Raw genomic sequence first — 11804 nt, 5'->3', positions numbered from 1 at the left:
GGCTAAAAGATGGTGACTGGTCCGATGAGCTTCATGGCTGAGTGGGGATTCGAACCCTGCTCTCCAACACTCTTAACCAGGCTTCCTCAAACTCGGCCCTCCAGATGTTTTGGGACTACAACTCCCATGATCCCTAGCTAGCAGGATCAGTGGCCAGGGATGATGGGAATTGTAGTCTCAAAACATCTGGCGGTCCGAGTTTGAGGAAGACTGCTCTTAACCATTACACCATTTCTTCAGCAGAATACAGTGAAGGTGTCTGCTTTATATCAATAGGCAGGGAGTTCCAAAGTGTCACACTAAACGATCGAGTGCTTACTGATGTGATGTGGTGTCGGGCTGCTTCGCTTAGTATGTTAGTTTTGTATTTGTGAGAAAATGCTGTACCGTTTTTGCGCAAAGAAAGATCTAAACTTTTTAAAAGAAACAAACAAACCACCAAATCCGTTGCTCAGGCATCCCCAAACTCGGCCCTCCAGATGTTTTGGGACTACAACTCCCATCATCCCTAGCTAGCAGGACCGGTGGTCAGGGATGATGGGAATTGCAGTCTCAAAACATCTGGAGGGCCGAGTTTGGGGGTGCCTGCCGTTGCTCATATTCTCAGCATCCACCTGGCCACTAATAATGAGCGATTGCTTCTCTGCTCCCCGACCGGGGGGGGGGCACAAACAAACAAACAAACAAACAAAAACCAACCAACCAACAAATCATTCCTATGTTATGCGTTTCCGAAACCCCTCACGTCTCTTCTTATTTCTCGTGTGGGTATTCGAAGAGTTAAGGCAGCCGAGCGCCGTCGAACGAAACTCCTAGAGAGGCGAAGCGAACTTCAAAGCCGCGCTTTGTGGGAACGGGCGTGGGAGGGAGACTCCAGGGGAGAAGACGACGGGGGAAAAAACTCGAGAGTTCCTTCCGGTTGGAATGCTCGGAGCAGCTGCACAGCAGGAGATGAATGGAGGCCGCGTGGTATGGCAAGGGAAGGTTCGAAGCGGGGATGCGCAGCGGGCGGGGGGGGGGCGCAGAGATGCAATGGCAGGGCAGGCAAGGGGCCGGGAAGGGCGGGGCTGCTTCGGGGGAGGCGGGTGCAGGAGGGTTGAAAGCGGTGCAGCCCCCAAGGGAGTTCTCCCCCTCCTCGCCCTGCGCTAGGGAGGTCCTGCAGCTGCGCCCCGCGGGGGCCAGGGACACCAGCTCTGCATGCAGACGGTCCCAGGTTCAAATCCCGACATCCTCCTTTCAAGCAGGGGGCTGGGAACGCCCCCTGCTTGAAACTCCTGGAGAGGCGCTGCCGGCCAGTGTGGGCAGCGCTGAGCTGGATGGATCCCCAAGGTCTGACTCTGTGCTAGTCGGCGCCCTGCGTTCCTAACCGAGAATGGGATGAAGTCATCGTAAATGTGAGGAAGCAGCAGAAGGCGTTTGGCGTGCAGAAGGTGGTCCCCAGATTCAGCCCCCAACATTTTCATGTAGGGCTGAAATCCAGGAGGGCTGCTGCCAGTCAGTACAGACAACGCTGAGCTAGGTAGAATAATAGAATTGTAGAGCTGGAAGGGACCCAAGGGTCATCTGTTCCTCAGTACTGCCAGAGGCGTAGCCAAGCCACGCATCTCTCCTGGGAATAACAGGGTGGTTTGGGCACCTGCAGGCTCTGCAGTGCCCAAAAGGGCCCTCAGCCGCTCTACAGCTGAGGGGGAGGTGGTAGACCAGCCATAGGCTAACTCAGCACTCTAGATGTTTTGGGACTACAGTTCCCATCATCCCCGACCACTGGCCCTGTTAGCTAGGGAGTTGTAGTCCCAAAACATCTGGAGGGCTGAGTTTGTCTATGCCTGTGATAGACTGACTCCCTGCAGACTTTGAGTACTCAAGCACTAGAGCAGAATGGGGCTCAGGCACTGGGATTCTGGTGTGCCCCGCCCCGCCCCGCGGGCACACAGGCCGCCCCAGGCACCTAGCTACACCACTGGTACTGCGATACCTCAAGGACCGCCTCTCTCCATATGAACTAACCAGACCCTGAAATCATTCACTGAGGCCCTTCCTCCTGTGCCCCCTCCACAAGAGGTCCAGAGGTTGACAACATGAGAGCAGGGCCTTTTCTGCAGTGTCTCCCCATGTGTGGAAATCTTTCCCCAGGGAGGCTTGCCTGGCACCTTCATTATATAACTTTAGGCACCAGGTGAAAACGTTGCTCTTCAACCAGGCCTTTGGCTGATTAACATTCTGCACTCTTTCAAATGTGTTTGTGGGAGGGGGATTATTATTTTATTGTTTTTATTTTAACTTTTTATTCGTGCTTTTACTTTTTTTGTTTTTTTATCTTGTGAACTGTCCCGAGATCTTGTGATGGGCGGTAGATAAATCTAATACAACAAACAATGCAATGCAATGCGGGAATCTCAACTAGATCATGCATGACCAATGGCCATCCAAACTTCTGCTTTAAAACCTCCAAGGAAGGAGAGTCCACCATCTCTGGAGGGAGTCTGCTCCACTGTAGGAATCACCATTCTTGTAATGTGAATCCATTGGTTGCTGCATCTTCCATGTGAGAGCCCTTTAGATATTTGATGATTCCATCCTAACTCAGTATAAGGCAGCCATGGATGTTTCCCACCCTGGTCTTCCCATCTTTTTTTTACAAAAAACAACCACATTATTCCAAAAGTTATTTGAGGGATGACAAATCATGAATCCAGCTGTATCTGGGAGTCTCATAAAGTTCCCCATTAAAGGGTTTGTCTAGCCCAGAATTGTCTGCTCCAATCTGTAGTGGTTCTCCAAGGTCTCTTGGAGAGGTGCTTTCCCATCACCTGATTGAAATGTGAATGAATAATCTAATCAATTGCGACCAAAGGTCAAGGGATGGTGGGAATTGTAGTCCAGGAGTGCTACATCCCTGCTTTACGGAATCTCCCACCCAGAGGCAGCAGATCTCCAGTAAATAGCTGGGTATGTTTAGCCTGGAGAAGAGAAGGTTAAGGGGTGATATTATAGCCATGTTCAAATATATAAAAGGATGTCATATAGAGGAGGGTGAAAGGTTGTATTCTGCTGCTCCAGAGAAGCGGACACGGAGCAATGGATTCAAACTACAAGAAAGAAGATTCCACCTAAACATTAGGAAGAACTTCCTGACAGTAAGAGCTGTTCGGCAGTGGAATTTGCTGCCAAGAAGTGTGGTGGAGTCTCCTTCTTTGGAGGTCTTTAAGCAGAGGCTTGACAGCCATATGTCAAGAATGCTTTGATGGTGTTTCCTGCTTGGCAGGGGGTTGGACTGGATGGCCCTTGTGGTCTCTTCCAACTCTTATGATTCTATGATTCTATGAAATAGCCATGGTTGATGGTGCCTCAGCTCAAAAACTGAGTCTGGTAAGAAGAAAAGATCTAGAACGCTTCTGAACAACGCAGGGAAAAAACCCAAAGTGCAGCTTTGATTCAATGCAAGAATATATTATTGTTATTGTCAGTGTCATTATTATTAAAAAATTGTATACTGTCCTTCATCTGTAGATCTCGGGGAGATTCGTGACATCAAAAACAACATAAAAAAATACAAAATACATAATAAGAACGAAAACATACCAATAATCCCCCCCCAAAAAAACACATTTCAAAGGGCATCGGATGTCAATCAGCCAAAGGCCCAGTTGAAGAGGAACCTTTTCACCTGGCACCGAAAGGTGTATAAAATAACACAATAACAAATTGACTTGCCCAATTTTGTTGTCATTTGTTGGACGGGTAAGGTTCTTGACCAAGACTTTGACCTGAATGATAAAGTTAAAATGAAGCTACCTTACACAAAGCCAGGCCATTGGCTCCATCTAGTTCAGTACTGTCTATACCTGGATCGGAAGAGAGTCTCTGCCCCAGAGGCCAAATGCAAGCTTTTCTTTGGCCTCCTCTTTGGACAACTGCTTTGAGCGGGGTTGGAAGAGGGCAGGCCATCAAATGAACGTGTTGATCTCTCTCACTCCAGTAAGTTCATGGGTCTCCCAGTTTGGGTTTCAAAGAGAACGCAATCAGTGACTGCTAGCCACAATGGCTAAAGTTTTACCTTGACTATTGAAGGCAGTATATGCGTCTGAAAACCGATTACTGGGAACTGCAAGTAATCGGCTAAAACAATCCAGAAGAAGACAAATTCAAGCTTCAAGGAAAATATTTCAGATCATGCTCTAAGTGACATTTTGCTTTCCCCATATTTATTTACATGCTTAATTTATAGAGCTGTCCCACAACAGAAGTACTCTAAGAAGCCATGGTGGTGTAGTGATTAGAGTGTCGGACTAGGACGTGGGAGAGCAGGGTTCAAACGCCCATTTGGTCATGGAGCTCGCTGGGTGACCTGGGAGTCAGTCACAGCCTCTTAACCTACCTCACAGGGTTGTTGTAGGGCACGGTCTCCAAACTAAGGCCCAGGGGCCGGATGCGGCCCAATCGCCTTCTAAATCCAGCCTGTGGATGGTCCGGGAATCAGCATGTTTTTACATGAGTAGAATGTCTCCTTTTATTTAAAATGCATCTCTGGGTTATTTGTGGGGCCTGCCTGGTGTTTTTACATGAGTAGAATGTGTCCTTTTATTTAAAATGCATCTCTGGGTTATTTGTGGGACATAGGAATTCGTTCATATTTTTTTCAAAATATAGTCCGGCCCCCCACAAGGTCTAAGGGACAGTGGACCGGCCCCCTGCTGAAAAAGTCTGCTGACCCCTGTTGTAGGGATTAACTGACAAGCGGGGTGAGTCAACTGGAGAAAAGGGTGGGATATAAACGAGCTCTTCTGTTCACCAGGCAGAGGGCCTTCTCAGTGGTGGCACCCACCCTGTGGAACACCCTCCCATCAGATGTCAAGGAAATAAACAACTGTCCGACTTTTAGAAGACACCTGAAGGCAGCCCTGTTTAGGGAAGTTTTTAATGTTTGAAGTTTTATTCTGTTTTTAATGTTCTGTTGAAAGCCGCCCAGAGTGGCTGGGGAAATAAATAATAAATAAATTATTATTACCTGCTTAAGAAAGCTGGAATGGCCAGCCAGATGGAGACGCGGTCGTAATTGGACCTGTGCCGGTTGCAAAATGAGCCTGGCACTTGGGGGATTTTGAACCCTGCCTAAGAGACTTCCGTTTGGCCACTTTGAGAACAGAATGCAGGACTAGGCGGCCCTTTGCCCTGATTCAACAGGCCTCTCCTTACGTTGTTTTGTTTCTGTGTCTTTCCTTCAGGAAAAAAGCTTCTTTGGAACATGATTTGCTCTCGTTTCTAGACACCGGAGGCTCGGCGATCCCCAATTAAAATCTGGAGAGAGGCGGAGAGACCTTGGGAGGCTGCCCTGCAGTAGCGAAGTTGCCGCAATGTCTGCTGATCAGGGAATGCTGCCAGATTTGGGTGCCACGTTCGCAGCCAAGCTGGATCGGGCTGTGCCATCGGTGACAGAGGAGGAAATGGAAGAGAGGGAGGAGGAGGAGGAAGAAGAAGAGGCGGGAGCAGCAGACCCCATGGTGTGGGCAGAAGGACATGATGGTCCCGGTGTCACCCAGGCCAGCAACGTCGGGGATTATTTGCCAAGTTTGCCAGGCCAGCGTGTTAAACACAAACCAGGGCTGTTTGTGGATGTGGAGTCACAGTGGCGGGAGCTGCCAAGGGCAGCAGACTCCCAGAGCTCTGATGAGAGGAGCCCGCAGGCATTGGACTCTCCACACCCGAAGAATACCCAGACTTCTCCACCCTCCGTCAAACTGGAGACAGAAGCCACAGAAGAGTGGGAGACCCAAACCCGGCCTGGCCTTGGCTGCCAAGAGGACTCCCCGAGTGTGGATCCCTCTGGGCCCCTGCAGGAAGTAGGGGACCCAGACGAGGACGCGGTCATTTCGGAGATCCAGCGCCAGCGCTTCCGGCAGTTTTGCTACCGGGAGGCGGAGGGGCCCCAAGAGGCCTGCAGCCGCCTCTGGTTCCTCTGCTGCCGGTGGCTGAAGCCGGAGAGGCACACCAAGGAGCAGATCCTGGAGCTGGTGGTCTTGGAGCAGTTCCTGGCTGTCCTGCCCCCGGAGGTGCAGAGCTGGGTCATGGAGGGCTGCCCAAAGAGCTGTGCCCAGGCGGTGGCCCTGGCGGAGGGGTTTCGGCAGAGGAAGAGGAAGCCCGAACAGCTGGAGGAGCAGGTGGGGGTTAGGTGCATTGTTTGGGCATCGATGCATATGAGTTTTATGCAGCATTGCATAACATTTTTTGGGGGGTGTGTGTGTGTCATTCATTTCCTCTTTTGTGTTTTTGGCTGATTGATTTTTGCGCCAGGCAAAAATGTTCCTCTTCAACCAGACATTTGGCTGATTGACATCCTTTGCCTGGTGCTTAAAGGTGTATAATGTGGTCTCTTCCAACTCTATGATTCTATGATTCTATGATTCTAAGACCCCAGGCGAACCTCCCTGGGGAGAGCATTCCACAGACGGGGAGGCATTGCAGAAAAGGCCCCATTCTTGCCACCCACCGGACCTCTCGTGGGTCAGAGGCAGTATATGCCTCTGAATATCAGCTGTTGCGGAGGTTGCTGGTGAGCAGAGGTGAAGTGTGGTGTGCTCATGTCCCACTTGTTGTTTGTTATTTATTTATTTATTTATTTAAGTATTTTTTAATTAATGTCATTTATTTATTTATTTAAGTATTCCCTAGACAGCTCAGTATTTAAGTACTCCCTAGCCAGCATACGAAGAGCCTGGCAGCTGCATCAGGCCAATGGCCCATTTGGTCAAGCATTGGCCAAACCAGATCCTGAGCAGGAAGACCCACAAGCGGGGCTTGTACTCAGCTTCTCTGAAGGAATAACCTAAACATCACGAACCTTCTGCTTGCTTCTTTCTTTCACACAGAGAAGAAACCTTCCTGAACCCTCTTGAACTAAGCAGAATAGGAAAGATCTCCGCACATCAGATCAATACTTTCTGTACCAAGAAATGCAGACTGACACCCTAGCCCTGCCCTTCTCCTGCTCTCTGTCCCTCTGTGCCAAATGGGATCTTTGCTTCTATTTCAGGTGCCGGCAAAAGAGAGAGGCCTGGATTTTGCTGCGGCAGAAGAGGCTCTGCTGGACTGCGACCCGAACCGGGCGTTTGGGGAGGGTGACACTGTCGCTGCCAGCTCGCTGGGTAAGGATTAGCAGGGTTTCGGATGCTTTGAAGCCATCACACTCTTTATTGGGAGGTGGGATGAGGCCTAGGTGGACTGGCCTAAGGTTTCTTCCGTTGAGGCTGAGTCCCTCAATCTGTGTATGCCAGAGATGGGCCAGAAAGTGGATTGTGATTATTTCTGAAGACCGATGCATTTCTGACTCGCAAGGATTTAGCAACAGCAACAGGAGAAAGACTCCCTCCTCAAAGATTGGGAGTCAAAATGTCTCCTTGGAGTAACTCAGGTGTTGTTTTTAAGGGTATCCTGTTTGCTCGTTTTTGTTTTTAATTTTCAACAAAGGTGTAGAGGCAGCAAAACAAGACAAAAAATTGCTTGAAGCTGTTATAAAGGTAAAGGGACCCCTGACCATTAGGTCCAGTCGTGACCGACTGGGGTTGCGGTGCTCATCTCACTTTACTGGCCGAGGGAGCCGGCGTACAGCTTCCAGGTCATGTGGCCAGCATGACTAAGCTGCTTCTGGCGAACCAGAGCAACGCATGGAAACGCCGTTTACCTTCCCGCCGGAGCGGTACCTATTTATCTACTTGTTCCTTGACATGCTTTCGAACTGCTAGGTTGGCAGGAGCTGGGACTGAACAACGGGAGCTCACCCTGTCACAGGGATTCGAACCGCCGACCTTCTGATCGGCAAGCCCTAGGCTCTGTGGTTTAACCCACAGTGCTACCCGCGTCCCATGAAACTGTTATACAAAACAATAATTGGGTATACAGAATTCTAGAATCATAGAATGGTAGAGGTGGAAAGGACCCTGAGGGTCATCTAGTCCCACCCCCTGCAAGGCAGGAATCTTTTGCCCAAGGTGGGACACAAACCCACAACCCTGAAATTAAGAGTCTCGTGCTTCACCAACTGAGCTAGGCTCCTCCAAATGCTGGACTCAACAGGCTGTGGTCTGATCTAAAAGGGGGGCCTCTTTACAATGCACCCAGGAAGAGGTTTCTATAATCTGGGCATCACCTTGAGGCAGAGCCTTGAGAGAAGGTCTGAAAGACAAGAGGTGGGTTCTTATAGCTCCTTATTAATTTCCTGACCAGTGTGTTCGAATTGCAGTATTGTTGGTGTTGTGGTTAGGGTGGATAACTAGGACCAAGTGGACCACAGCTCGAGACTCTCTCTCTCTCTTCTCCCTCTCTCCCCTACCTCACAGGGTTGTTCTGTGGATAAAAGTTAGCATGGAGATGAAGCCAAGTATGCCACCATGATCTCCTCAGGGTGCAGCAAATAAATAAAAGCAGCATACACACGGTTCTTTCCTTACAACCCCTTCCTCTTCCATCCTCACAACAACCCCGTGAGGTAGCTTAGACCAGACACCCCCAACCTTTGGCCCTCCAGATGTTTTGGACTACAATTCCCATCATCCCTAACCACTGGTCCTGTTAGCTAGGGATCATGGGAGTTGTAGGCCAAAACATCTGGAAGGCCGCAGGTTTGGGGTGCCTGGCTTAGACAAAGAAGCAGCAACTGACCCAGTGAGCTGCATGGCTGGATTTGAACACAGATCTTCCTGGCCTTATTCTGGCAACAACAACTACCACACACACACACACACAGAGGCTCTGACTTGAAAAGGCATGTTTCATAGGCCATAGCTCATCTGGAACCCTAAATAAGCTTTCAAATTCTTCTCTCCTTTCTGTCTACCTCAGCAGGTGAGGAGCCGACGACCCCCAACGAAGAGCGGGATCAGCCAGAGCATTCTGATGACGAAGACGAAACAAGCGGGGTTGTGATGGGCAGCCTGGAAGAGGAGGGGCCCCCCCAGCGCGTTAAGCCCGAAGAGGCCTCTGGAAGTTGGCCGGGGCCCAAGGAACATCGAGGAAGTTCCCCAGGGGGGAAGCCCGTTCCTCCTCAGGGGAGGGATGAGGCGCTTGGTGAAACCGTGAGCCAGCCGAGGATCCCCACGGTGAAGAACGAGGACGCCGGTGTTGAGGATGCTGGCGGCTTCCCGGACAGCTCGAGCATCATCGAGTTCAAGGTGACGCACACGGGCGACTTACCTTACAAATGCCTGGACTGCGGGAAGAGCTTCAATTACAGCACCAGCCTCGTCCGGCACCAGAGGATCCACACAGGGGAGAAGCCGTACAAATGCTTGGACTGCGGCAAGTGTTTCTGCCAGAGCTCGGGCCTCACGATCCACCAGAGGATCCACGCTGGGGAGAAGGCCTACCAGTGCCTGGACTGCGGGAAGAGCTTCCGGGTCAAGTCTCACCTCGTCCGGCACTCCATCATCCACAAGGGAGAGAAGCCGTACAAGTGCTTGGAGTGCGGCGTCGGCTTCTGCGAGAGGTCGGAGCTACGGATCCACCAGAGGATCCACACGGGGGAGAAGCCATACAACTGCGCCGACTGCGGGAAGAACTTCTGCCGGAAGGCGGACCTCACCCTTCATCAGAGAATCCACACGGGGGAGATGCCGTACACTTGCCTGGAGTGCGGGAAAGGCTTCCGCTGGAGCTCGAACCTCATCACGCACCAGAAGACGCACTCCGGGGTGAAGCCTTTCGAGTGCGCAGAGTGCGGGAAGAGCTACTATTCCAACATGAGCCTTATCCGGCATCAGAGAGTCCACACGGGGGGAACCCCGTACATATGCTCGGACTGCGGGAAAAGCTTCTGCGACAGCACCAGCCTCACCAGGCACCAGAAGATCCACACGGGGGAGAAGCCCTACGTCTGCCTGGATTGCGGGAAGAGCTTCAACCGGAACTCCAACCTTATCTCTCATCAGAGAACCCACACGGGGGCCAAGCCGTTTCTGTGCGCAGACTGCGGGAAAAACTTCAGGTCCAAGTCGGAACTGCACAGGCATTACACGGTCCACGCGGGAGAGAAGGGCGAGAAAAGCACATCCGTCGGGGATCCCGAGGTTCTTCCTTGCGAGAAAACCGACAGCGAACAGGAAGTTAGAAACGAATAGGGGAGCAGCGGGGAAGAGGAGGAGGTCTCTTTCTTCTAAGAATGTTCTAAGCCGTGCAATATATCATCCTGCTCGTTGGTGTACTTTGACACTCTGCCTTGCCTTTTTCTGCTCTTCCTTTGCAATCCCAAGAATTTAGGTTTCTATCCCTTCTCGATTTGGACAGTCATCATTACATCTCATGCCAACTTCTTAATTTTTCTCCTCCCCTTGGGGTTCATAAGAAACTCCCCCCCCCAAAAAAACCCACCCCTTCCCCTGTTCCTTCCCCCTGCCCCGGGGTAGAGGGGTTCCTGGGAAACGTTTTTTAAAAACTGCTTGTTTCGCTCTTCTGCCTGCTCAAGCTGGGATCCACAGGAAACTTTAAATGTGACCACTTCTCCTTTTTTATTTTTTGAAAATCATGTTATTATATGCTGATTATATCATGAATTGCTAATTGCATGATTTGAAATAATAATATTCCCTTTTTTGTTTTTTTAAAAACAGAACACTAATCTTTTTGGCGTTTTACTTTAGGGCACTTGGCCTGCACCACATTGCAGGATTTGCTGTGGTCTGGTTGCTTCTATGCCTTGGGAACTGAGCTCAGCCTCCGCTTAGGGCTTCTGCTGATAAACTATTTCTCCGCCCAAGAGATTTGCACTCTAAATCCCACAGAGGCCTTTAAGATCATGCAAGGTTTGCTACTCAGATCTATCTATCAGCAGCATATAGGGATGAAACTTGGCTAATTAAATATTTAAATAATGTAGGGTTTTATTTTGTTCTTTTTGAAGTACTTACTCCTAAGTTATCAGGAAGTGTTTTGAAGGCCTGAAAGGCAGAAACCTAATAATATTGTTTAAGATTACGCTTTCTTCCTAACAAACTTTGTCTAAGTTCCTCTTAAGAGAGCCCCCCTTTCCTGTATGTCTCTTTAAAAAAACATGTTCCTTTGCTCCTGTTATGTCTTGCATGATATTCCTTAGGTGGCAATTTATTCTTCTTCCCCCCTCTCCTCCATAGCTAACATGGTCTGAACATGTTTATTCAGTAAAATTTGTTTAAAGATCTGCTCTGGACGTAGTCATTATCACCTGGGTTGTTTATTATTATTATTATTATTATTATTATTATTATTAATTTCATTTATGATTCATTTTCTGTGAAGCATCTCAAAGTGATTTCACAATACAATGCATGAAATCTATTGGAAAAAAGCATTATTATACATAAAAACATTATCACATCTAACACACAAACAGACGGGTAAAAAAGTATCGACCTGTAAGGCTTGTTGAAAGGGGAAAGTCTAGGAATAAAAGCAGAGTGATCCATTCTTATGATTATCCCTCAAAATGGTTAGAACTACAGTGTTTTCAGAGAGGGCGGTGATTTATGCTTTAAGGCAGGCACCCCCAAACTTCGGCCCTCCAGATGTTTTGGACTACAATTCCCATCATCCCTGACCACTGGTCCTCTTAGCTAGGGATCATGGGAGTTGTAGACCAAAACATCTGGAGGGCCAAAGGTTGGGGATGCCTGCTTTAAGGCAAAAGTGGAGAATCTCTGGTGTTGCAGATGTGGCTGATGACATCTCTCATCAGCCCTGCCCAATGGGCATCCTTGCGAGAACCAATCAGAGTTTTAATTTAGCAGCATCCGCAGGGCTCCTCCCTGCTTTAAAGGAAGGAAGGTGGACTTCAGTAATAT

General features: G+C 49.4%; 1 protein-coding gene across 3 annotated transcripts; it reads left to right on the top strand.

Moving 5' to 3' along the window:
- The first annotated feature begins 830 nt into the window (after positions 1-830).
- Positions 831-11164, top strand: LOC118081166 (uncharacterized). 3 transcript variants are annotated; one of them, XM_088663824.1, is made up of 4 exons: positions 831-969; positions 5226-6158; positions 7031-7142; positions 8839-11164. In XM_088663824.1, the coding sequence occupies exons 2-4, from the start codon at positions 5355-5357 to the stop codon at positions 10107-10109; spliced, it is 2187 nt and encodes a 728-aa protein (XP_088519950.1). In that variant the 5' UTR covers positions 831-969; positions 5226-5354; the 3' UTR covers positions 10110-11164. The 3 variants fall into 3 exon arrangements, with proteins under 3 accessions (XP_088519950.1, XP_034963329.1, XP_088519949.1); XM_035107438.3 differs by having other exon boundaries at positions 8836-11164; XM_088663823.1 differs by having other exon boundaries at positions 887-984; positions 8836-11164.
- Positions 11165-11804: the final 640 nt, after the last annotated feature.

This window comes from Zootoca vivipara, chromosome 2 (genome assembly GCF_965207765.1).
Source record: "Zootoca vivipara chromosome 2, rZooViv2.hap1.1, whole genome shotgun sequence".
NCBI classification, from domain to species: Eukaryota; Metazoa; Chordata; class Lepidosauria; order Squamata; family Lacertidae; genus Zootoca; species Zootoca vivipara.
This window is presented reverse-complemented; position numbering and strand designations above follow the sequence as displayed.

Bases quoted from the DNA above. Each gene is read 5' to 3' on its own strand.
- LOC118081166 (XM_035107438.3), top strand. From the start codon at position 5,355: ATGTCTGCTGATCAGGGAATGCTGCCAGATTTGGGTGCCACGTTCGCA. The intron at 6,159-7,030 runs GTGGGGGTTAGG...CTTCTATTTCAG, and splicing joins CCGAACAGCTGGAGGAGCAG to GTGCCGGCAAAAGAGAGAGG. The intron at 7,143-8,835 runs GTAAGGATTAGC...TGTCTACCTCAG, and splicing joins TGTCGCTGCCAGCTCGCTGG to CAGGTGAGGAGCCGACGACC.